This window comes from Microcebus murinus, chromosome 11 (genome assembly GCF_040939455.1).
Source record: "Microcebus murinus isolate Inina chromosome 11, M.murinus_Inina_mat1.0, whole genome shotgun sequence".
Classification (NCBI taxonomy): domain Eukaryota; kingdom Metazoa; phylum Chordata; class Mammalia; order Primates; family Cheirogaleidae; genus Microcebus; species Microcebus murinus.
The window spans coordinates 100,086,538-100,113,465 of NC_134114.1; the positions used below are offsets into that span (position 1 = coordinate 100,086,538).

Here is a 26,928-nt window from a genome sequence, read left to right on the forward strand (position 1 = left end):
GGAGCTGGGGCGGGACAGACGGGCTCCGGAGCCGCCAGCGGGACGAGGAGCGCGGCGCGGGGGCGAAGGGCGCAGCGCACGGGCGGGCGGCGGGGAAGGGTCGCGCCGGGGCGCGGTGGGCGGCGGCCCGAAGGCGAGCGACCCGCCCGGGAGGCCAGCGAGCGGGATGCGGGGCCGACGGGCGAAGGGCGGGACGGGATGCCGGAGGCGCTGGATGCCGGAGGCAGCGGGCTGGGAGAGTTTCCTTCCGTAGAGAAGGACCACTCCCGACCAGGGGTCCTGGGCAGGGGACTGGAGACAGCGCGGCTCGCGCTCGCTCCGCCCGGCGCGGCGCGTCGACTCCTCCCCCCCCCCGTCCCCCCTCCCCTCCCCCGAGCGCGGCGGCTCCTCCCCCCGGGCCAGCCCGAGCGCGGCGGCTCCACCCCCCGGGCCAGCCCGAGCGCGGCGGCTCCTCCCCCCGGGCCAGCCCGAGCGCGGCGGCTCCTCCCCACGGGCCAGCCCGAGCGCGGCGGCTCCACCCCCCGGGTCAGCCCGAGCGCGGCGGCTCCTCCCCCGGGCCAGCCCGAGCGCGGCGGCTCCTCCCCCCGGGCCAGCCCGAGCGCGGCGGCTCCACCCCCCGGGCCAGCCCGAGCGCGGCGGCTCCTCCCCCGGGCCAGCCCGAGCGCGGCGGCTCCACCCCCCGGGCCAGCCCGAGCGCGGCGGCTCCACCCCCCGGGCCAGCCCGAGCGCGGCGGCTCCTCCCCCCGGGCCAGCCCGAGCGCGGCGGCTCCTCCCCACGGGCCAGCCCGAGCGCGGCGGCTCCACCCCCCGGGTCAGCCCGAGCGCGGCGGCTCCTCCCCCGGGCCAGCCCGAGCGCGGCGGCTCCTCCCCCCGGGCCAGCCCGAGCGCGGCGGCTCCACCCCCCGGGCCAGCCCGAGCGCGGCGGCTCCTCCCCCGGGCCAGCCCGAGCGCGGCGGCTCCACCCCCCGGGCCAGCCCGAGCGCGGCGGCTCCACCCCCCGGGCCAGCCCGAGCGCGGCGGCTCCTCCCCCCGGGTCAGCCCGAGCGCGGCGGCTCCTCCCCCGGGCCAGCCCGAGTGCGGCGGCTCCTCCCCCCGGGCCAGCCCGAGCGCGGCGGCTCCTCCCCCCGGGCCAGCCCGAGCGCGGCGCGGCGCGGAGGAGGCGGGCGCGAGGCGGGGCTCGGGAAGGAGGCCGGAGGGCGGGGCCAGGCGCGCCGGTGACAGGGTGGCAGCCTCGCAGCCGCCGCGCCACCGCCGCCGCTCCTCCTCCTGCAGCTCCTCGCGCCGCCGCCACCGCCGGAGAAGTTTCGCTCCCGGCCCCGCGCGGAGCGGGGCGCCCGGCGGCAGCTGCAGCCCGCGGCAGGCGAGGCGAGGGAGCGCCCAGACCGCCGCCAGCATCGCCCCGCGGCGCGGGCCGGGCCGGGGCTGGGGCGCGAAGGCGGAGGAGGGCGGGCGCGAGCGTCCGCGCCCAGGGCAGCGCGATGGCCGTGCGCTCCCGCCGCCCGTGGGTGAGCGTGGCTTTGGGGCTGGTGCTGGGCTTCGCCGCCGCGTCCTGGCTCATCGCCCCCAGGGTGGCGGAGCTGAGCGAGAGGAAGAGACGCGGCTCCAGCCTCTGCTCCTACTACGGCCGCTCGGCCGCTGGCCCCGGCGCCGGCGCGCAGCAGCCGCTGCCCCAGCCCTGGTCCCGGCCGCGGCAGGAGCAGTCGCCGTCCCCTGCGCGCCAGGAGCTCCAGGGGCCACCGCTGCCCGAGGCGGCGCCCGGGATTGCCAGTTTTCGCAGCAGCTCCTGGCAACAGCCACCTTCGCTGCAGCAGCGGCGGCGAGGACGCGAGCCCGAGCGCGCAACGGGGCGTCCTGGTGCTCCAGCCGCCGAGGGGGAACCCGAGGAGGAGGACGGGGGCGCTGGGCAGCGGAGAGGCGGCCGGCCGGGGAGTAGCCACAACGGCAGCGGGGACTGGGGGGCCGCCGTCCCGAGCGCCGGACCCCGGGACTTCCTGTACGTGGGGGTGATGACCGCGCAGAAGTACCTGGGCAGCCGCGCACTGGCGGCGCAGCGGACCTGGGCGCGCTTCATCCCTGGCCGGGTGGAGTTCTTTTCCAGCCAGCAGCCCCCCAGCGCCGGGCTTGGCCAGCCCCCGCCACCCCTGCCTGTCATCGCGCTGCCGGGGGTGGACGACTCCTATCCTCCCCAGAAAAAGTCCTTCATGATGATCAAGTACATGCATGACCACTACCTGGACAAGTACGAGTGGTTCATGCGCGCCGATGATGATGTCTACATTAAAGGTGACCTCCCAGCGCTGGCTTTCCAGCCTGCCCCTCCCCGTGCCCCCCATAACCTGCACCGACCCCTGCCCAGCCCCTCCGAGCTTGCCTGCCAGCAGGCGCTTCGGCCCCCACCCCTCGCCGCCGCCCACTGTTCGAGCCTCTTTTCCCGCAGTGTGAACCTCACACCTGCGCGGCTTCATTCGCTTTCCTCACCTTTGCTTTTCTGTGTTCGGCCTAGCGCCGCCCCTAACTCTTTACGGTGTGGGAGAGTGTGGAAGGGCCCGAGCGCTAACCCAAGGCCATTCCCTTCCTGCCCTGCTGTGACATCCTCTGGTGGTGGCAGTCCACCGAGTCGGTCCAGAGGGGCGTGTCCTTGGTGGAGGAGAGGTTCCTGGCTGGAGCCAGATTGGAGACCCAGTGTTCTTGCTTTTTTCCTTGCTCTTTTGTTTAGCTGGATCTAGCGTCCGGGACTCATCCCTGTGGGTTTCTTCCGTTTGGCAAAATTCGCCACGCACTGGGAGTCCTCGAGCACTCCCCAGCGCGCTGCTCTCCGGCCTCGGGCCTCTCCGGCGGCGCCGAGCCGCCCGCGGCCTCCGCCCCCCACCCCCGCGAGCGGAGCGCAGGCCTGCCGGGAAGCAGCGGCGGGCGAGGAGAAGGCTCGCCTGTGCTGCAGGCCCTGGAGCCTCCGGCGGCTAGCACGCACTAGTGCGCGTCCTTCCCAGGGCCTCTGGGGCTGCGGCGGCCCGCAGAGCCGGGGCGTCCTCCCCAGAGCCGCGAGCAGCCCCGCGCGAGGGAACTTTCCCGGCAGTTTTAAAAGGGGCGCGGTCTTCCCCTCCGCCGAGTGCCGCGGCTCTGGCCAGAGGGCGGGTCAGAGTTCCTCAGGTCTGAGAAGTAAATCTTTCCAATCCAGCCAGTTGCTGAGATGGACAGGGACGCCAGGGAAGTAGCAGGGTTGTGCCAACGACTTTTTTCTGAGCTTTTCACATTTCCTACCTTCTTGGTCAAAGGGGGGCAGCCCTTCCTTAGTTTATGCCTGTTTCTATTTTTAGCCTCATTATTTTATCTTAATCTAGGTAGTAGGTAATGCAAGGGAAAACAAACAAATTAAAAAAAACCAGCAATAAACGTAACTGTGCTGTTTTGGCATAAGGTGTTAGTGTAACGTTAATAACTAGAAATCTCTGGGGTTTGAATTTGTAGGGCTGGTTGGAATTAGGAAGTACTGATAATTGGATACAAAAGTAAAGAATGATCTCTTAGTATATTTCTGGTAGCTGCTATTTAGGATTGATTTAAAGAAAATTGCTTCCATTACCTTATAGTCCCATATATTCTGTGACTAAATAAAATCACAAAAGTTTCTTGGCAAAAGTTTGCCACACTTTTCAGAGAATTTGTAAAATGCATTAACAGCACCTAGTTCTGTCATTTGTTTTAAGGCTTTCAAGGATTGGCCTTCAGAACATTGAAATGCCATATTCTTTCCATTTCTATTAAGAATGAAATGCATTTTGTTTAAGAACCATAATATCCTGGAAGGAAAATAAAAAAGAACCCAATAAGAGCTGAAACTCATTGAGACCCAGATAGCAAGGCATGGGATCAAGATAATGACTGCAGATACCTGACTGGGACTGTGAAGAAGGCCACTCTATTTATTCGAACGTTTCACTTCATAAAAGTGCTAAGCATAAATGCTTTTCAGCTGTCTTGACTACAACACTTTATGTTTAAGTGGTTTTTCCTGATGAACTTACAAACTACAAGTGAAACCAATTACATTATCTAATTTTTAACAAATGCTAATTTTCTTCTAAAACGGTGCCTAAGTTAAATTTTGAGGCAGGTTTGATTCAAACACCCTCTAAAACTATATGGGTTGTATATTGATTGAAGTTCAGTTAATGGTAAAACAGTGAACTAAATCAATTATCAGGAAAAATACTTATTAGATATCAACAGCCTGCCAAAACAATGCTAACATCAATAATTAATATTACTGTACATTTCTGGAAATTTTTTGTTACTTCAAATGTACTGTCAACGGAAAAAAGCCAAGTCTGCAAAATAATTTTAAAGAGATTTATTTTGAGCCAAATTTGAGGACCATGACCCGGAGCCACTGCCAAGAGGCCTTGGGCAAGTGGACTCGCCGTGGCTGGGTTACAGTTCAGTTTTATACATTTTCAGAGAGACAGGGGTTACAGGCAAAGTCACAAATCAATACATGAGAGGCATACATTGGTTTGGCCCAAAAAGGTGGGACATCTCGAAGCGGGGGCTTACAGGTTATAGGTGGGTTTAAAGATTCTTTGGCTGGCAATTGGCTGAGAGAGTTAGTCTTTATCTAGAAGACCAGAAAGGATATGCTTACTTTAAGATAAGGGTATGAGCACTCTGGGAGGTCCAGACAGGAGGACACTTTAAATTTACAATAGGCGCCTGCTAGGATGTTTTAAGATGCTTTAAATTTAAGAATAGGCATCTGCTAGGATGCTTGAGTTAAGACAGGGGCTTCTTATCTTTTAGGTGATGTTAATGCCATACCTGAATCAGGTCAGGAAGTAAACCACTGCTTCGTTTGGTTAACAAAAGCCGCTTAGTGGGAATTTACTGTTTGTCAGCCTAACCCTGCTGGCCTCCTTAGGAAGGAGTTTTTAGCAAAAAAATTAGAGTTCAGTCCTCAGTACTAAAATGATTGTCTTTATTGTCCTTATTTTTTCACCTTTCACAGAAAGATTGGTGATTGTTAGACTTTAAGTTTTGGCAATGACCTGGACTAGACTTTGATAAAATTTTATTTTGATTTAATTAATACCTATAAATTAGTATTTTAAAATAATAGACTATTGAAAGAGACTTTTCTTGTTTTCAATTATATGACTTGTGAGGATTTTAAGCACAATGTTGAAATTTCTCTCCTTTACCGTATACATTATAAATGATTATTAAATAAAGAAAAGTAGTGATTGTTGTCTTTCTCTTTGTAGGTGATAAGTTAGAAGAGTTTCTTAGATCCTTGAATAGCAGCAAGCCTCTCTACCTGGGACAGACTGGCCTGGGGAATATTGAAGAGCTTGGAAAGCTGGGGCTGGAGCCTGGGGAGAACTTCTGTATGGGAGGACCTGGCATGATCTTCAGTCGAGAAGTTCTCAGGAGGATGGTGCCACATATTGGCGAATGCCTTAGAGAGATGTACACCACTCACGAGGACGTGGAAGTAGGAAGATGTGTTCGCCGTTTTGGTGGGACTCAGTGTGTCTGGTCTTATGAGGTAAGCCTTGAACTGTTATGAAAATGTTCATATATTACAGGTGCATGCCATTTTACAGTCTGGGACAGCGATTCTGTTTATTCTCTCTGTATCTTTGTATTTATTTGAAAATGATAGTAGCAGCCTTTCATGGATACAAGAATGATTGTGGGAGATACCTTTTTATTAGGTCTAATTTTTGTCTGAAGTTTTGTTAATATGACGCTTAACTTTAAGCAGCAGCTTATTTATGTGGTCATGTCTATGGAAGATGCTATTTCCTCCTTTAATTGTTTTATTAGTGTTTATTATACATGTATATCCATTTCCTGTCTCTGACAAAAGGATTAATTTTATTCTCTTCAGCTATAGCTTTTAGCATTTGGTGGTGTACTTTTTTTTTTTGGGTTCGGTATGTAATGGCATCTCTTTGTTTTAAAATAGTTAAAATCTGAAGTTTCTTTGAAGATGTTGAAGTGGAAATTTGAAATATTTCGTAAAAACAGGAAAAGTTAACTAATAATGAATGTATCACTTATGATAGATTTATTCACAAAATTTTAATCACTATTTGATAATTTGTTGGGCATTTAAAGAATGAATTATCTGGAAAAATAGAAGCTTTGAAGTTGTTAAGTAATTGATTAATATTTTTGACAGGTTCACTAGAATTTGTGTATGTCTGCCCTTATACCATTTTCTGAGCAGCAATCATTACTTAAATAATATGAGCTATTTATTTATTGTAGTAATTAGTTTTATGAAATACTCTGGGATTTTTTTCTTTCAGAAATTGGTTTTGAAATGAAATAAACTTTTATTTAAAATAGATTTCCTAAAAGATAATCTTAGTAAAAAATGATTTAACATTTAAATAATGTATTACAGTTTTCCGTACAGTTTGGTTTTCAAGTGATTTAAATTAAATATTATTTTGGCTACCCAGTGCATACCTCTGTAAATTATATCTTAATTCATTTGTTATTTTTTCAAATATTTCATGTTACTTATCTTAGAAGAAACATTTATGAAAATATATTCTCTTTGAAGTCATTGTACCTCAAAGTTATACAGTTCCATTTGTTTTTCTTTTAGAAGAGTAATCCCACTTTAGTTAGTTTTGATTTCTTTTTTATACTTAGTGGTATTTATACTTTCAGGAAATATTTTGTATATTTCCTATGGAAAGTGAAATTTGTTGATCGCTAGTTATTGGAATAGGCATTATGAAAAATAAAAATGATTACATAGCTAATCCACTTTGATAATAAATAGCAATTTTTCTCTTATAAAACTATCCTGCAACCACCCTTTTATATAAAAGTGTGTGCAAAAAATATTATAGTTTAAAGGTAGATAACATAGAATAAATTCAATAAAAAAGATTTCTCTTATTTGATATAAAAGTAAGAGGCAAAAATAAATATTCAGTATAGCAAACACATTCAGTTGGTTTTGTTTACATGGAGACATATTTTGAGGACATTTACTCTGTATAACTGAGTGAAAAAAACCTCATTTGTAAATAACAATAAACATGGGGAATTATTATGTTTTATTTAATACATTATTGCCTTAACATTACATATAAAGTTTTAACAAAGGTTTCAAATCAAAGTTCTCATTGACTCTCCTGTGCTCTCACATAGCATACTAGCCATGCATTGGGTTCCAGCAGAGTCATATATGCTCAGATTACCTACAATTTCAAGATTTCAAGAATTGATTAACATTTTATGTATAATATAGGTATTTGTCCTGGTTAATGTGAAGAGAACTTACCATAGATGTATACCCTCTCTGTAAGAATAAGTGAAATGTCAGATCCTTTTATTAACTGATGTTAAAGAAGAGACAAACAAAAGAGATTCTGAGTCTTGTAAGTGGTAACTTTATGAACATAATATTTTCAGTAACTTTTCACAATGCCTTTGGACTTAGACACACATGTCCATCATTGGTTTATGAATCTGTATAAAAGAAATCATTTCAACATCTTTCCTACCATTAGAAAATATTTTCCAGAAAAATACTGTTGTAGCATGTTGACTTTATGTTTTGCTAGGCTTATTATATAGAACTTACTTCATTTTGGAATTTCAGTCTTTAAAGGAGCTATTTAAATAGTATTTATTTAAAGGAAGCATTGATTTAGTCCTAATACAGAATCTCCAAAGTAGTGTAAAGAAACAATGGCAAATTTTATTACCAAGAGATATATTAAATAGCATTTGTTAATAAAATTAGTAAAGATAAATCCACAAAGAAAATTTTGTCTCAGAATTTTAATACTAGCAGGTGTTCTATGTTTTATGAGATGCCTGAATAGGTAAATTAGGGCACAGCGAAACTAGGGTATGACGTACGCAAAACCCATATGTCACTTTCTAGTTTGGTTTCTATGTTAGTGGGAATGGTGTTGTCCATATGTGATACTGTTCATATTAAATACAAAGATTATTCTGCTCTGAGTTGCCATCCTCAGTAAAGGTGAAATTTCACATCTGGTCTCAGAAAAAGCTATACAATTGATAATTAATGCTGTTTTCATATTTACTTTAAAAAAACGTCTGCAACAACATTTTCTTAAAATTTTAAATTTCCTTTGTCTGTACCTTTCAGGAATTTCAGGATCTTGTTTGTTTTTTCTTCCTAATAAAAGTTCTTTCAGAGGTGAGAGTACTGTTGTAGAAGCATGTTCATGACTTTTGAGTTTGAATAGATAAGACATTCATGATAAAAGAATGTTATCTTTTAAAAATGATAAACAGGCTTGCAGATCTTACAGAAAGGGAATTGGACAAATTATTAAATAAAATATATAGAATATGCAGTTTTCTTTGAATATAATTATATTTTTACAAAATCTAAGGATGAATCTTCTAGTATTCTTCTTTACTGATAATTGAAGTCTACTTTCTCTGTGTTGTATATACAATTAAGAGTCTATTGTGAAAGAGGGAGGGAGGGGGAGAGAGAGAGAGAGAGAGAGAGAGAGAGAGAGAGAGAGAGACATTTGTCCTGGGGTGAGGATTGAAGTGGAGATTGAGCCACCATTCTGCTACTTATTAGCTTCATTGTGTTTTCCAAGTTACTTCTTTAACCATTGTTTAATTCAGCTGAAAGTGGAGATTGTAATAGTGTCTACCTTAGAAATTTCAGGAAAGATTAAGTGGAAAGATGATATAATCCACATAAAGCCCTTAACATAGTGTCTGGCACATAGTAAATTACAATAGATGTTAGTTTTTATTGTCCTAATGCTATAGTCATCATGCACTATATTACAGAACATGCATTCATATATTTTACTTAATTATTAGTAATGGATATTTCATTTATATCAAAAAGGCCAAAATAAAAATAAATTTTCAGTTAAAGAATTCAAGTTTAAGTGTTTTTGGCAAATAATAAACCAATATGTTGCAGTATTTTAGACATATGAGGACTCAAATATTAAAACATACTATGGAAAATGGATATTGGTTTAAAAAGAGCATTACAAATATTTGGTGCAGTCTGCACATCATATTAAATAACTGATCTTAAGGAGATTCTGTGGAAAATATTACTTAACAAGTCATTATTTGATGTGCATACTTAAAGAATCCCAAACAAATCTACATAAACAAAAAAAATACTGTATATATTTCTAGATTAGTTGCCAGAACAATGGCTCTTTTTTCTGAGTTTCTCTGGAATCTTTGGTAGGAAAGGAAGTGAGTACTATCCCATTCTGTAGTCAACTCACATGAACACCCAGGGACTTGTCTTTCAAGGCAGCTGGAATCTCCTCCTACTATACCTCAGGGCTTTAGATAATAATGTGCAGCTTCAGTCCAAGTGGTCTGGGAAAATACGTTTTGGCTGTTGGTTTTGGCTGTTTCTCTCTCTGTCTTCTCCACGCACTTTTTTTTCTTCTTCTGTCTTTAATGATAGATAAAATAAATTATGAATGTATTTTGATATGCACTACTTTTCATCAGGTTCCTAGTAAATTAATATGCTCATACAGGCTAACCCTGATATCTGAAAAAATCATAGGATATCTACCCAGATTACAGTAAATCACAGCTAGGGCCCCCACGTGGCCTGACCCCTCCTGAATAAAGAGGCCTTTGGCTGCTGGTAAGCCTCAGACAGACTGGTTCTCTGTGTGCCTGAAATCTTGGAGAGTCGAATTGAGAGTCTCCCTTTTCCACCTGGGGATGAGGCATCTAATTTTTAAGGCCGTATGGCAGATGTTAATCAACAGACTTCATGGGCTGCTGCTGTTATACTCCTTTATACCTCAAACTTTATAAGTAAATATTATTAACTGAATGAAGCATGTTCATGAAAAAATCATTCTATTCTATTCACCCTGTTAGTGTTTGAATTTATTGGCATCTCCTATTGGCAAAGATCACATTTTTGGTTGAGCTCTAACTTGGCTACTGTTTTTCTAGAGCTGCAGTCTGACAGCTTGGGAGGCTGCATATGGCTTTTAAACATTATTTGTGCATAGAGTATTTTAAGATTTTGTTTTTGTTTTTTGATGCCTTTAGCAGAGGCAGGCAGTCTTGAGTTCTCTTCATGTTCTGTTGTTGTATATCAAGCTCTCCTTGCACATTTATTTTAATTCCCTGGCCCAGGTAGGCACAAGAGTTTTGATCTTTTGAACCATGTAATCCATATGCTGCAAATTTCATGACAGTAATCTAGAAAATGAAGTGATTTTCCAGTGGGAATGAGAGGTATATTTTAAATACTTTAAATTACAGAATAATTAATATTTTTCAAATTTGACCATTAAAATTGTATATCATGTAATAGTTACATTGTCTTTATTATAGATACAGTTTTAGTAAATAACAAGAAATCCTTCACTTTTAAAAATTATTTATATATTAATGTTAGTTTGTGTATTAGCAGAATTGGGAGTTTTGTTTTCTACTTTTGTTTTTAGCAAAATCACTTATACACAAGCATTAAAATAATTTTAATTACAATGATTGCTCTTCTCCCTGTGAGGAAATTTTCAATTTCATCTAAGAGTCATTTTAAGCAGTTTGTATTTATCATTTTAATGCTTGCAGTAAAATGGAACCAAAGAAAGTATATCTTTATTTCATTTAATTGTGTTGCTTTTTTTAAAACATGAGATTTTTATGCTGTTAAAAATATTTCTCTGTAGATTTAAAACAACATTTTATCTGACTAAACAGATTTTTATTAAGCTTCTTGAAAAGTTAATTTCACAACTAGAATGTCTTATATTCAATCTTAGCCCCTTAAAGGCTATAAACACCCTAAATATCCCATTATTTCACAAAAGGATATGTTCTGCAAGTGTTTCCCTAGGCCTGTAAATAATGCCAGGGAACTACACTGTAAGAAATTAAATGAGATATAAGTTCTTCATAACATATTCATTAACATTAAGATGCGTGTGTCATTTTTATGAGGCTATTGCACCTCCTTCTTAGCTACTTCCTATTCCTTATGGATGTCCCTCTTTCTAATGCTAAGTTTGCTTTATCATGATTATGGCTTATGACCCAAAAGCATATTAATATATATGGAAAAGTATAAGACTGGGATTTTGATCTAAAATTCAGTCTTTCAAAAATCTTTTCTTGGTCCAGTTGAATCACATTTAGTTTTTAACTTTACTAAAAGCAGTAAGCTTCTCACACTTTCTCTTCCCATCCCCATCCACTGTCACATGAAATCCTCATGCCTTGATTTTATGAAATTTCTTTTCTGCTACACTCTTTTCTTCATTGTGTGAAATAAAATTGCATTCTGAGTTGATGGAGAAGCATGGTATTGTTTTTACATATTTTGAAGGCTTAGCTGTTTCATTTCTTTGCTAACTGATGGCTTTATCACCTAAATTGTGACAATTTATGCTTTCCAAAAAGGTGATTTTCAACAATTATGAAAAATGTTGAATTTTGAAGATGGCTCTAGGCAATTTGAAGTAAGCTCCATGGTAACATAAATACTCATTATCAGCTTAAAAACTTTAAATATTCTTTCTCTTTAATTGATCACAAATATTTTAATTTGCTAAAAAAGTTCCAAGTCAGTTTCCTACTTTCACTTTCTTTGTCTTGGTGTAAAAAAACTATGTTTTGAGAAACATTTATTTCATTCTCTTTTCTATCTGGTGAATTAGTGCTCAAAATGCAAATAAATATGTTTTATTATATAATTATACTGCATTTTATTTTGACTATAACATACTACTTTTGCCCAAAGGTATAACTTTTAATCAGGCATTTCAGTTAAAGAAATTTTATTAAAATTAGAAAAAATCAGTGTCTTGCATTATATGAGTCATTTTTTATATTATTGAACAATAGGAAACCTAAGTAAACTGAAAAATTGAGGGATTGCAGTTCCTCACAATTTTTATATTTTCTTTATATACTCTCCTAACCATTAAAGAACACTGGCTGAAACTCGACCACATATAAATCAATTTGAGCCATGATATGCATTTAAGGTTGCTCTGTCTTGGAAAGGTGTTGGTCATTTATAGTAAAGGAGGTATGTTACAAGTTTCTAAATTAACTGAATCAAAATAATATACTTTAAAAAATATTCAGCAGGCACTATTTTGGAACTAATAGATGAAGAAAATGCATTTCTTAATTTTTTGAGATTTAAAAATGTTGACTCACCATTCATAATTTTGAAAGCTGTATCCTTTATTCTTCACAATCAATGTTATCTGAACTTTTCATTTTCTCTTTCAGTTTCATTCACTTTTCTTGTAAAGCTATTAATATTTGTTTATTAAGTTTTAAAGAAATATACATATTAATAAAAAATATATAGTAAAATAATATTAAAATGTGATGAAATCAGCCAGGTGTGGTGGTGTGTGCCTGTAGTCTCACCTACTCTGGAGGCTGAGGCAGGAGGATTGCTTGAGTTCTGGAGTTCAAGGCCATCCTTGGAAACATAGCAAGACCTCACCTTCAGAGAAAAAAAAAGAGTGAAGAAATCAGAGAAAAAATAAAATGTGCACAAAAATATATAACCGTAAAAATATATGTTGGGCTCCTGTTTTCCTGACATTAAAGAGAACCCTAACTTATCTTGATACTGAGACCTGAGAAATCTCACCCATAAAACAGAAGGGGGCTGTGAGAGATGTAGATCACATCCTCAGCACCACTTCTATGACAAGTAGAATAGCAAGGTTCAGTTCTATGCTTCGTATGAATCCCTTCAGTAGAAGCCAGGGCTATACCACAGAAGGGCATGTCTGCAAAGGGACTCAACTTAGAGACAATGCAGTTGTGGTCAAGTATACCATTGCTTGGTGCCATGCTTGATTTCATTGTAAAATTTAGGGTATTCTTCAAAGAGCCCTCGTGGCTATTATGTCTCACTCAAATGTTTTATATAAGATTGGCCAGCAGGAAGTTTTAAATATGTAAATTCTCTGGTGAGAACCCAGAGTGCAGCTATCATGTTGTTGACTGTGGGGAGAGCTGTGGTTGTGCTTTGCTAATCAAGAGGCAGGAAGAGACACCAGCCACAGAGGAGGAATTCAGCCTCAGCCAGATAAGGACAGGGTGGCCACCCTGCCTGAGCAGAAACAAAGTCCAAGAGAATTCCAGACAGCCTGGCTTAGAGTTAGAAATATGGTCACCTAGCTACTGAGATGGTTTTTAGAAATGCCTATTTTTTAAATAATAATTTAATTGCAAGGTGAAATTTGTAGGTATAAAACAAAATGGAAAAAAATCAACATTTTAATTAAAACAGTTTACCTTAATAATCCAATATCTTATACAGAAATAAATTTGATATGAAATAAGATTGATGTATAAGACTATCTTTCATAAAATATGAAAAATTATAGTGTTCAAATAAATTGCAGATGTTCTGGCTTAGAATTCAGTCATCTTGCATCTTATATAGCTAACTGATTTCATTTGCTTGAATATATTTATAGAGCACTTTCTGCCAGCAGTGAGCACCGCACATGCCTTCCTCATCCTCATGGAAGAGGTTTCAGGCTTATAACCCGTCTCTTTCTTTCAGATCTGATATAGAGTTGGGTTTCTCATCTCCAAAATCCTTCTAAATTCTTTTTTTCATTCTCAGTCATGAAATCTCCAGTTAGGTCCAACAGTGGTATGTCTCTCAGAGTTAGTGTAAAATTATTTTTATTTCAGTATTCTTTAAATTAGCTGCTTCTCCTATTTATATTATTTTCCATTGAAGAGGAAAAAAATAAAGACATTTTTAGTAATTTTGATGTCTATTAACATGTTTTGTGTCTGTCGCATACCACAAATAACTAGGATTTTGTTTTTTAATTAAATCTGGCTTCAAAACCCAGTTTTGCCATTCACTAGTTTTATGGCTTTAGACAAGTTGCTGAACCTCTCTGTGCCTTAGTTTTCTCATCTATAGAATGAGTATACTAAAGTTAGCCCTCTGTCTTAGGAGGGTTGATTCCAGGACCCCCTTGGATACCAAAATATGAGGGTGCTCAAGTCATCTCTATAAAACAGTGTAGTACAGTTGACCCCCTCTATCTGCAGGCTCTAATCTGCAGATATAGAGGGCCTACTGTGATAATCCTGAAGATTAAATGAGCCAATGCATATAGTAGCATTCAGAATAATATGTAGCAGTATTAAGCATTCTTCAACTGCCAGCTATTTTTGCAGAAGCAGAAAGCCATAAAATAGTGCCAACTTTACAGAGCTGTTGTGAGGAGTGAAAAGGTCAGTGTATTAGAAGTCCTTAGAATAATGCTTGACACATCATAAGCTGTGCATAAGTATTAACTCTTATTAATATTTTCTAGCTTACAATATTCATATTTTCCCCCTATAGGAATGGGATAATGTTGATTGGAAAGGATTTAAATGCTTTTTCTTTTTGTAAAACGGGCTTTGCTGTAGTAGGGAGAGTGTTGATTCAGTGGTCTGCCCTGACTGCACAATGGAGTCCCCTTAGAGGACTTTGAAAAAAAATTCTGAGGATGGACCCCACCCCTGGGCCATTATGTCAAAATTTCTTACTTACAGGTAAGGCCTGCAGTTTAAAACTTTCCAGTGACTCTTATGTGGCTCTAGGATTTAGACCACTATGTAAATTCATTTCTTAATTTTCCTTATTAAAATATCCTATTTTTTTTTTTTAGCTGGAATCATAGGAGAGTAATCAGTACTTCTGCATTTCTATCTTTGGTCTGTTACTTATCTGTTCCAGAGAGCTAATCATTGGACTTTAAGAAAATGAATATGAAGCCATCATGCATAACTGTTTTACCTCATGTTCTGACTTTTGTTTTTTATTTCAAAATACTATAGGGGTACAACTGCTTTTGGTTGTATATTGCTTTTGTAATGCTTGATTCAGAGCTATAAGTGTGCCCATAATCCAGAAAGTGTAAATTGTACTTCTTAGGTAAGTTTTTGCCATCCCCCCCCTTCCCCCCTGCTTGATTTCCACTGAGTTTTACTTCACTCTGTGCACTTAGGCTAATGGTCTCTAGTTCCATCCAAATTATTGCAAAAGGCATTATTAATTCATCATTTTTATGGCTGTGTTCCATGGTATACATATACCACATGTATATAGTCCATATACCACATGTACACATGTGGTATGTGATGTACCACATACCACTATGTATATAGTCACACAGCAGAGCAGGTGATTGGTGACTGGCAGCATCAAGGCCATTGTGCAACTGGTGAACGAGCGGCAGCCCCAGGCCCGGGTCGTGGTGTTGGGGCTGCTTCCAAGGGGCCAGCATCCCAACCTGCTTCGGGAGAAGAACCAATGGGTGAATGAGCTGGTTCGGGCAGCACTGGCTGGCCACCCTCGGGCCCACTTCCTGGATGCTGACCCTGGCTTTGTACACTCGGATGGCACCATAAGCCACCATGACATGTACGATTACCTGCATCTGAGCCGCCTGGGCTACACAACCCGTCTGCTGCTCCCTATACTCCTTGCTTCTGCGTCTGCAGAAGTGTTCCATGGTATACATGTACCACATTTTGTTAATACACTTATGAATTAATGGGTCCTTGGGGTGATTCCACCTCTATGCAATTGTGAATTATGCTGCCATAAACATTTGAGTGCAGGTGTCTGTTTGATAAAATGACTTCTTTTCCTTTGGGTAGATACCCAGTAGTGGGATTGTGGGATTGAATGGTAGATTTACTTTTACTTCTTTGAGGGATCTCTACACTGTTCTCCACAGAGGTTGTACTAATTTGCAGTCTCACCAACAGGGCATAAGGCTTTCTTTCTCTCAGCATCCATGCCAGCATCTATTATTTTTGGACTTTTTAATAAAACCCTTTCTAACAGGGGTAATGTGATATCTCCTTGTGGCTTTAGTTTGAATTTCCCCAATGATTAGTGATGTTGAGCATTTTTTCAAATGTTTATTGGCCATTTGTCTATCTTCTTTTGAAAAGCTTCTATTCATGAATTTTGCTCACTTTTTAATGGGGTTGTTTGATTTTTTTTTTTTTTTTGCTGATTTGCTTCAGTTTTTTGTAGATTCTGGTTTATGCCCTTTATCAGATATATAGCTTGTGAATATTTTCTCCCACTCTGTAGGTTGTCTGTTTGCTTTGTTGATTATTTCCTTAGTTGTGCAGAAGATTTTTAATTGAATTGAATCCCATTTATTCATTTTTGTTGTTGCTGTTATTGCCATTGGGGTATTTTTCATAAATTCTTTGCCTAGGGCAATATCTAGAAGAGTTTTTCCTACATTTTATTCTAGAATTCTTATGGTTTCATGCCCTACATGAAACATCTTTTATCCATCTTAAATTCATTTTTGTGAATGGTGTGAGATATTGATCCTGTTTCATTCTTTTACATGTGGCTATTCAATTTTTCCAGAATTGTTTATTGTATAGGGCTTCTTTTCCCCACTGTAATTGTCTTCTTTGTCAAAGATGAGTTGACTGTATGTGGATGGTTTTATATCTGGATTCTCTCTTCTGTTCTATTGCTCTATGTCTCCATTTTTGTGCCAACACCTTGATGTTTTGGTTACTATGGCCTTGTAGTCTAGTTTGAAATCTGATAAAATGATGCCTCCAGATTTGTTCCTTTTGCTTAAGATTGCTTTGGTTATTGGGGCTCTATTATGGTTCCAAATGAAGAATAGAATTATTTTTTCTAGATCTGTGAAATATGACATAGGTATTTTGATGGAGATTGCATTGAATCTGTAAATTACTTTGGCTAGTATGGATATTTTAATGATTTAATTCTGTCGATCCATGAGCATGATATGTTTTTCCATTTGTTTATATCATCTGCAATTTCCTTCCTCAATGATTCATAGTTCTCTTTGTAGAGATCTGTCACCTCCTTGGTTAAATGTATTCCTAGGTATTTTCTTTGTAGCTATTGTGAAAAGTATTGAGTCTTTGATTTGAGTCTCAGCTTGACTGTACACTGATTTGTGTACATTGATTTTGTAGCCTGAGACTTTTCTGAATTTATTTATCAATTACAGGGGTCTCTTGGTGGAATCTTTGGAGTTTTCTAGAGATAACATCAGATCATTAGCAAAGAACGATAGTTTGACCTCCTCTTTCCTAATCTGGATACCCTTTATTTCTTTCTCCTGCCTGATTACTCTGCGTAGTACTTTCAGCACTATGTTGAATAGAAGTTGTGACAATGGGCACCCTTGTCTTGTTCCGGTTCTTAGTGGGAATGCTTTCAACTTTTCCCCATTAAGAATGATGTTGGCTGTGGGTTTGTCATATATGGCTTTTATAATTTTGCCATATGTTCCTTCTATGCTTACTGTATTGAGGGCTTTTATCATTCAGTGGTGCTGAATTTTGTTTAATGCTTTTTCTGCATCTATCGAGATGATCATATGGTCTTTGTTTTTGCTTCTGTTTATGTGGCGAATCACATTTATTAATTTACATATATTGAACTATCCTTGTATCCCAGGGATGAAGCCCACTTGGTCATGATGAATTACTTTTTTGATGTGCTGTTGAATTTGGTTTGCTAGTATTTTATTGAGGATTTTTGCATCTGTATTCATAAGTGATATTGGTTGTCTGTAGTTATCTTTTTGTTGTATCCTTTCCTGGATTTGGTATCAAGGTGTTACTGGCTTTGTAGAATGAGTTGGAGAGGATTTCACAATTCTCAGTATGGAATAATTTCTGCTGTATAAGTACCTGCTCTTGTTTTTCGGTCTGGTAACATTTGGCTGTGAATCCTTATGGTCTGAGGCTTTTCTTGTTGGAAGACTTTTTGTTACTGCTTCAATCTCTTTGCTTGTTATTGGTCTGGTTAGGAGTTCTATTTCTTCCTGATTGAGTCTTGGGAAGTTGTGTGTTTTTAGGAATTTGTCCATTTCCTCTACGTTTTTGAGTTTATGTGCACAGAGATTTTCATGGTATTCACAGATGATATTTTTATTTCTGTGGTGCCAGTTATAATATTTCCTTTTCCCTTTCTTATTGAGCTTATTTGTATCCTTTTTCTTTTATTCCTGGTTAATTTAGCAAGAAGTCAATCAATTTCATTTATCTTATCAGAGACCTAACTTTTTGTTTTATTGATCCTTTGTATTTTTGTTTGTTTGTTTTGTTTGTTTTCCATTTCATCTAGTTCTGCTTTGATCTTAGTTATTTCTTTTCTTCTGCTGGCTTTGGGTTTGATTTGCTTTTTCTTTTCTAGTTTCTTGAGATGTTTCATTAGATTGTTAATTCGTGATCTGTCTTTTTGATGTAGAAATTTAAGGCTATTTGTTTTCCCCTTAGGACTGCTTTTGCTGAATCCCATAACTTCTGAAAGCTTGTGTACTCTTTGTTACTCAGTTCGAGGAATATTTTGATATCATCTTAATTTCATTATTGATCAGATAATTATCGAGGAGCAGCTTGTTTAATTGCCATGACTTTTTGTAGAATTGAGTCTTTCCCTTGGAGTTGATTTCTAGTTTTATTTCACTGTTGTCTGAGAAAATACATGGTATGATTTCATTCTTTTGAATTTTTTGAGCCATTTTTGTAGCCTAAGATATGAGCAATCTTGGAGAATGTTCCATGTGCTGATAAGAAGTATGTACATTCATAATTTTTGGGTAAAATGATCTGTAAATGTCCATTATGCCCATTTGTTCTAGAGTTGTGTTTAAGTTCAGTGTTTATTCATTTTCTACTTGTATGATCTGTCTAGGTCTGTCAGTTGAGGTCCCTGGCAATTATAATGCTGCTGTTTATCTCTTTCCTTAAATCTAGTAGAATTTTCTTCATGAATCTGGGTGCTCATGTGTTAGATGCATAAATGTTTAGGATTGTTACGTCTTCTTGTTGAATTACTCCCTTTGTCGTTATATAATGGCCATCTTTGTCTTTCTTTACTATTGTTGATTTAAAGTCAATTAATCTGACATGAGAATGGGTATACCTACTTTCTCTTGGTTTCTATTTACATGGGGTATTTTTTTCCATCCCTTCATGTTGAATCTATATGAGTCTTCGTAGGTTAGATGTGTTTCCTGGAGCCATAAGATAATTGGATTGTGTTTTTTCAATCATTCAGCCTGCCTATATCTCTTGAGTGGGGCATTCAGATTGTTCACATTGATTGGTAGAATTGATATGTGGGATGCAGTTCCATTCATTCTATTGGGTAGTACTTTATTGCTTTATTTACTCTCCTGTGCTATTATTTTATGAGCTCTCAGCTTTTGCCTTTGGTGGTTTTACACTGGTCAGTGTGTATTGTGCTGATTCATGTATAATGCAGCTCTGAGTATTTACTGCAGGGCATGTCTGGTCTTGACAAATTCGCCCAGTGTTTGCTTGTCTAAAAAGTCTTTATTTCTCCTTCATATGTGAAACTTAGTTTTGCAGGATACAAAATTCTAGGCTGGTAATTGTTCTGTTTAAGAAGACTGAAGATGAGACCCCAATCTCTTCTGCCTTGTAAGGTCTCCATTGAGAAGTCTGCAGTCAGCTTCATGAGTTTTCCTTTGTAAGTTACTTCATATTTTCACCTCATGGCTCACAGTAGTTCCTCTGTCATGTTGACTTTGGCCAGTTTGATGACCATATGTCTTGGTGATTGCCTCTTTGCAATGACCGTCTCAGGTGTTCGTTGAGCTTCCTGTCCCTGGATGTCTAATTCTTTAGTAAGACCAGGGAAGTTTTCCTCAATTATTTCCTCAAATAGCTTTTCTGGCCCTTGTGCATTTTCTTTCTTCACTGTGGAGATGCCTATGATTCTTATGTTTACCCATTTTACATAATCCTGTATTTCTTGTAGGATTTATTCATTCCTCTTAATTCTGTATTCTTTATTTTTGACTGACTGAGTTAATTCAAAAGAATTGTCTTCAAGCTCTGAGGTTCTTTCTTTTACCTGTTATATTCTATTCTTAAAACTTTCTACTGTGTTTTGTATTTCCTTAAATTTTTCATTTTCAGAATTTTTATTTATTTATTTATTTATTTAATATGTTGATCTTATTTTGCGAATTTTATTTATTTCCTGAATTGTTTTTCTGATTTCTTTTAGGTTTTCCATTTTCTCTTATATTTCATGGAGTTTCCTTACAATCCATATTTGCAACTTTTTATCTGTCATTTCAGTATATTTATTTTGGTTGCTAGCCATTATTAACAGAACTGCTGTTCCCCTTTGGGAGTATCTTTTTGGTTTGATTTTTCATGCTTCTGGAGTTCTTTCACTGATTCCTTGTCATCTGCAATAACTATTGCTTCTTATTTTTAGATTTTATTTTATTTAGATGGGGCTTCCCCCACACATACTTGTAACGGTGTGTCTGTAGCATATGTTGGGTTAAAACCTTTGGCTTTTCTTGTGGGTGCTTTCATTGCAGTCTAAGTTGTGGATGGATGCCTTGGTTATGGATATCCTTGGTATGGTGGTTTTCTCAGTTGCTAGTTGTTTGTAGGCTGTAGCACTGGTAAGCTACGTGTGTGGGCAGATTCCTTGTCTCTCATTGATGAGGGTGGATGGAGGTCTTTGAAATCCTTTCTCTTTCCCCAGCCCTGGAGACTGCTTAACAGTGTGCATTGTGTTGGCAATTTAATCTTCAAGACAGTAGGTGGTGATCGTGAATAAGCATTAACCATACTCTGTATGACTGAGCCAGTAACTGCTGTAAAGAGCTGTGCAAATTGACCTCCATGGCAGTAGGTGGCACGTGCCAGAAGGAACAAACTGCAGTGTTGTGTTTGAGCCCTGTGTTTGGTTCTATCCCCTCAGGAGAAGCACTCCAGTGCCTCAGGTGCTGGGTGAGGCCTTGTAACTTCCAGGTGTGTCCTTATTCTCCACCACAGCAGAGGGGAATGTGGGACTGAGGCTGTGCAGGGTCAGGTGAGCCTGCCCTCAGGCTTCAGAAAAGCTGGTAATGGAGCTGATTTGGCAGGGGTCAAAGATCCACTCCTGAAAGCTGCCAGGGAGAGGCTGAAAAGTGGCCCCACTCAGCCAGAAAGTCTTGTTGTGTTGGGGGGTATCATCTGCGATTCACAAACTGGCTGTATGGAGAGGGTTTCGCTCTTTTCCTCCTTCCCCTGCTCTGCAGTCTCCCTCTGGGGTCTACCAGCAGGCAGGAGTTCAGTCGTGATGAGCTCCCCTCTCTGGTGCCATGGGCTGGGAGCTTCCCTGCTCAGGGTCCCTGCATGGGCGGGGAGCATGACCTTCCTGTGTGCCAGGGCTGAGACCCATGCCGCACTGGTTTCAGCGAGCCCATGCAGGCTCCATTGCCTCTGGAGATTAGTTCACAATCTCCCCTCTATGCCCCTGAGCAACATTATCCAGTCCCGTGGGTACAAGATCTGGACTGTGGGCCTGTCCCTGGATCCCTGAAGATCAATCCCTGAAGTTCCAGGGAGAAGTGTGCTGATCTCAAGTTGCCTGGCGTGTTCAGGTGGGTTAGATGTCCCTCTGCTTCGGTGGGCGCTGTGCTCTGATGGCGTAGTAGGACAAGCTGCACTGCGGAGGGCTGGTGAGCAGGGAGCTCATGGTCTGAGCACCCCTGAGTCTGCTGCAGATCTTCAGGAGGAAGGTTTGAGCCTCACTCTCTGTGGGAGCCTTGGTGTGGTGTATGCACCAAGAGAGGGGAAACAGCCACTCCTGAGAGCCCCAGTTCAATCATCTCTCTTGGCAGCCACTGGTGGAGCAGGGAGGGGAGGTAAAGAGTCTGGATGCAGTAAAGGTAGCACTCTGGTCATCTCTGTCTCTCTCTCTAGAAGGCAGCCTGCTCGGGATGTCCAGGCTCTGGGTCACGCAGATTCCCCAGGACCCATGGGCTCCCTCTTGTTCCCGCAGTCTGGGCCAGAGGAGGAAATGTTTGTGTGGGAATGAGCAAGATGAAAACTGAGGGACTGAAGCCCCCTGGGGAGGAGAAAGGTGCATGGCACTTGGAGAAGCAATATGGCACCTGCCGTCTCTGCTGGGGCTTGCGGCGACAGGAAGTGTCCCCATGAGGGCTGGCAGCCTGGCGCTTTGTCTTCAAGAAGCCTCCAGTTCAGTGGTGGCAGCAGCTTTTGGACTCTTGAAGGTAGAAGGGCTCTCTAGCAGCTGAGGAGCCCGCTGCCTGGCAGAGATGTGAGAGAGGGAGGGAGGGAGGGAGGAAAACATTCTCCGCCCGCCTTTTCCTCTGCACTGCAAGCCTCTGGGGCATTGGCCTCTGCCAATATCTTGCTCCCTCTGTTCTCATCTGTAACTTCTTCCCACGGAATCTCTAGTAGGTCTTGGCACATTTCACTCAGAATTATACCTGATCTATGTTTGCTTGTTTCTTTTTTTTTAATTTTATTTTATGTTATTTTATTTATTTTATTTTATTTTGGCATATTATGGGGGTACAGATTTTAAGGTTTCAATAAATGCCCTTTCCTCCCCTCCCCCCATAAGTCTGAGTTTCCAGCATGACCATCCCCCAGATGGTGCACATCTCACTCATTATGTACGTATATACCCACCCACCCCCCCGCCCAATACCCTATTACTGTAGTACCTATGTGTCCACTTAGGTGCTACTCAATTAATACCAGTTTGCTGGTGAATATATGTGGTGCTTGTTTTTCCATTCTTGCGATACTTCACTTAGTAGTATGGGTTCCAGCTCTAACCAGGAAAATATAAGATGTGCTATATCACCGTTGTTTCTTAGAGCTGAATAGTACTCAGTGGTATACATATACCACATTTTATTAATCCATTCTTGGATCGATGGGCACTTGGGCTGTGTCCACAGCCTTGCAATTATGAATTGTGCTGCTATAAACATTCGAGTGCAGGTGTCTTTTCTGTAGAGTGTCATTGGATCTTTTGAGTAGATGCCCAGCAATGGGATTGCCGCATCAAATGGTAGATTCACTTGTATCGCTTTAAGGTATCTCCATATTGCTTTCCACAGAGGTTGAACTAGTTTGCAGTCCCACCAGCAGTGTAGGAGTGTTCCTCTCTCTCCGCATCCACGCAAGCATTTGTTATTTGGAAACTTTTTGATAAAGGCCATTCTCACTGGAGTTAAGTGATATCTCATTGTAGTTTTGATTTGCATTTCCCTGATGATTAGAGATGATGAGCATTTTTTCATATGTTTGTTGGCCATTCTTCTGTCTTCTTTTGAAAAGTTTCTGTTCAAGTCCTTTGTCCACTTTTTAATAGGGTTATTTGATTTTTTCTTGATGATTTTCGTGAGTTCTAAGTATATTCTAGTTATCAATTCCTTATCCGATGCGTAGGATGCAAAAATTTTCTCCCATACTGTAGGTTGTCTGTTTACTTTCATGACTGTTTCTTTGGCTGTGCAGAAGCTTTGTAGTTTGATCATGTCCCATTTATTTATTTTTGTTGCTGCTGTGATTGCCTTTGGGGACTTCTTCATAAACTCTTTGCCTAGGCCAATGCCTAGGAGAGTGTTTCCAACATTTTCCTCTAGAATTCTAATCGCTTCATACCTTAGATTTAAGTCTGTTATCCAGCGTGAGTTGATTTTTGTGAGAGGTGAAAGATGTGGGTCCTGCTTTAGCCTTCTACAAGTGGCTACCCAGTTTTCCCAGCACCATTTATTGAAAAGGGATTCTTTTCCCCAGCATATGTTTTTGTCTGGTTTGTAAAGATTAGATGGCTATATGAGGATAGTTTTATATCAGGATTCTCAGATCTGTTCCAGTGGTCAATATTCCTATTTTTGTGCCAATACCAGATTGTTTTAATTACTACAGCTTTGTAGTATAGTTTGATATCTGGCATATTAATGCCTCCCATTTTGTTTTTGTTGCCTAGAATTGCTCTTGATATTCGGGGTCTTCTTTGGTTCTATACAAAGCGTAAAATTATTTTTTCTATATCTGTGAAGAATGCTGATGGGATTTTAATAGGTATGGCATTGAATGTGTAAATCAGTTTGGGTAGTATAGACATTTTAATGATGTTGAGTCTGCCGATCCACGAGCATGGAATGGATTTCCATCTGTTTACATCTTCTGCTATTTCCTTCCTCAGTGTTTCATAGTTCTCCCTGTAGAGGTCTTTTACGTCCTTGGTTAAGTATATTCCTAGGTACTTTAATTTCTTTGTTGCTATTGTGAAGGGAATTGAGTCTTTGATTTGGTTCTCAATTAGATTGTTGTTGGCGTATATGAATGCCTCTGATTTCTGTGTATTGATTTTGTATCCTGAGACTTTACTAAATTCATTGATCAGTTCCAGGAGTTTCTTGGTTGAATCTTTGGGGTTTTCTAGATATAATATCTTATCATCAGCAAACAGTGAAAGTTTGATCTCTTCTCTCCCTATTTGGATACCTTTGATTCCATTTTCCTGTCTGATTGCTGTAGCCAAGACTTCCAGCACTATGTTGAACAGAAATGGAGATAGTGGGCAGCCTTGTCTGGTTCCAGTTCTAAGTGGGAATGCTTTCAAATTTTCCCCATTCAGTATGATGTTGGCTATGGGTCTGTCATATATGGCTTGTATCATTTTTAGGTATGTCCCTTCTATGCCTATTTTCTTAAGTGTTCGTATCATGAAAGGGTGTTGAATTTTGTCAAAAGCTTTTTCTGCATCTATTGAAAGAATCATGTGGTCTTTGTTTTTGCTTCTGTTTATGTGGTGAATGGCATTTATAGATTTATGTATGTTGAACAATCCCTGCATTCCTGGGATGAAGCCCACTTGGTCGTGATGGATTAGTTTTTTGATAAGCGTCTGGATTCAGTTAGCTAAGATTTTGTTGAAAATTTTTGCATCTATATTCATTAAGGATATTGGTTTGTAGTTTTCTTTTTTTGTTACATCCTTTCCTGGTTTTGGTATCAGAGTAATATTGGCTTCATAAAAGGTGTAGGGGAAGTTTCCGTTCTTCTCGATGTTGTGGAATAGTTTCTGCAAGATATGTACTAGGTCTTCTTTGTAAGTGTGGTAAAATTCGGGTGTGAAGCCATCTGGACCGGGACTTTTCTTTTTAGGGAGATTTTTATTGCCGTTTCTATTTCAGCTCTTGTGATTGGTCTGTTCGGGAAATCTATTTCTTCCTGGTTGAGCCTAGGGAGGCTGTGTGTTTCTAGAAATTTGTCCCTTTCCTCCACATTTTCCAGTTTGTGTGCATAAAGATTTTTGTAGTATTCATAAATTATATCTTGTATCTCTTTGGGATCAGTTGTGATATCTCCTTTTTTGTTCCTGATGGAGCTTATTAGAGATTTCTCTTTTCTGCTTTACGTTAACCTAGCCAATGGCTTGTCAATTTTGTTTATTTTTTCAAAGAACCAACTTTTTGTTTTGTTAATCTCCTGAATAGCTTCCCTGTTTTCAGTTTTGTTTAGTTCTGATTTGATATTGTTGATTTCACTTCTTCTGCTGGGTTTTGGGCTGGTCTGTTCTTCTTTTTCCAGCTCTTTGAGTCATTTCATTATATTGTCTATTTGTGATCTGTTTGACTTTTGGTTATAGGCATTTATGGAGATAAACTTTTCTCTCAGAACTGCTTTAGCTGTGTCCCAGTAGATTTGATAACTTGTCTCTCCATTGTCGTTTTCTTCATAGAATTTTTTAATTTCCATCTTGATTTCTTCATTTATGAAGTAATCATTTAGTAGGAGGTTGTTTAATTTCCACGTTTCTGTGTAGAAATGTGAGTTTCTGTTAGGGTTGATTTCTAGTTTTATTCCACTGTGATTTGAGAAGGTACATGGTATGATTTATATTTTTTTAAATTTCTTGAGGTTTACTTTGTGTCCTAGGATATGGTCAATCTTAGAGAATGTCCCATGTGCTGATGAGAAGAAGGTATATTAGGTGGATTTTGGGTAGAATGTTCTGTAAATGTCAGTCAGACCCAATTGTTCTAGAGTTTTGTTTAAGTCCATTATTTCTTTATTAATTTTCTGTTTGGAGGATCTGTCTTGTGCTGTCAGTGGGGTGTTGAAATCTCTGGTGATCATGGAGTTGCTATTAATCCATTTGCTTAGATCCAGTAAGGTTTGCTTTATGAATCTGGGTGCACCTAAGTTGGGTGCATTTAAAATTGTTATCTCTTCTTGTTGAAGTGTGCCCTTCACCCTTATATAATGACCCTCTTTGTCTTTCACTACTTTTGTTGCTTTAAAAACTAAATCATCTGAAATTAGAACTGCCACATCAGCCTTCTTTTGGCTTCCATTTGCTTGGAATACTGATTTCCACCCTTTTATTTTTAGTCTGTAAGTATCCTTGCAGGTTAGATGTGTTTCCTGAAGACAGCATATACTTGGCCTGTATTTTCTTATCCATTCAGCCAGCCTATTTCTCTTGAGTGGAGAGTTTAAGCCATTCACATTTATTGAGAGAACTGATAGGTAAGGTAGATTATTGTTAATTCTGTTGGGTTGGGTGTTGTTGCTATGATTTTTATCTTGAGGCTTTGTCTTATCTGGCCTTTAATCTTTGGGTTTTGGTTGTTTTTATATTCGTGAGATTTTATTTTGTTGTTCCGTGCGTAACACTGTTTTGAGTACTTCTTGTAGGGCTGGTCTTGTCCTGGTGAATTCTGTGAAACTTTGCTTGTCTGAGAATTTTATTTCTCCTTCATATATGAAGCTTAGTTTTGCAGGGAATAAGATTCTAGGCTGGGCATTGTTTTGTTTCAAAAGAGTGAGAATGGGGCCCCAGTCTCTCCTTGCTTGTAAAGTCTCGTTAGAGAAGTCTGGTGTTATTCGAATTGGCTTTCCCTTGTATGTTACTTGCTTCTTTCATCTTACAGCTCTTAGTAGGGCCTCTTTAGTTGATATTTTGGTCAGTCTGATGACTGCATGTCGTGACGTCTTCCTTTTTGCATTGAATCTCCTAGGGGTCCTCTGAGCATCTTGAACTTGTATATCAAGATTTTGAGCAAGGCCTGGGAAGTTTTCCTCTAG

General features: G+C 41.0%; 1 protein-coding gene across 1 annotated transcript in view; it reads left to right on the forward strand.

Moving 5' to 3' along the window:
* Positions 1 to 1,333: 1,333 nt before the first annotated feature.
* Positions 1,334 to 26,928, forward strand: part of CHSY3 (chondroitin sulfate synthase 3) — a 339,922-nt gene continuing 314,327 nt past the window's right edge. Inside the window, exons 1-2 of the mRNA XM_020290114.2 lie at positions 1,334 to 2,283; positions 5,256 to 5,539. Of these exons, the coding sequence (XP_020145703.2) occupies positions 1,479 to 2,283; positions 5,256 to 5,539 (1,089 nt within the window). The 5' untranslated portion in view covers positions 1,334 to 1,478. The remainder of the gene's footprint in view (positions 2,284 to 5,255; positions 5,540 to 26,928) is intronic.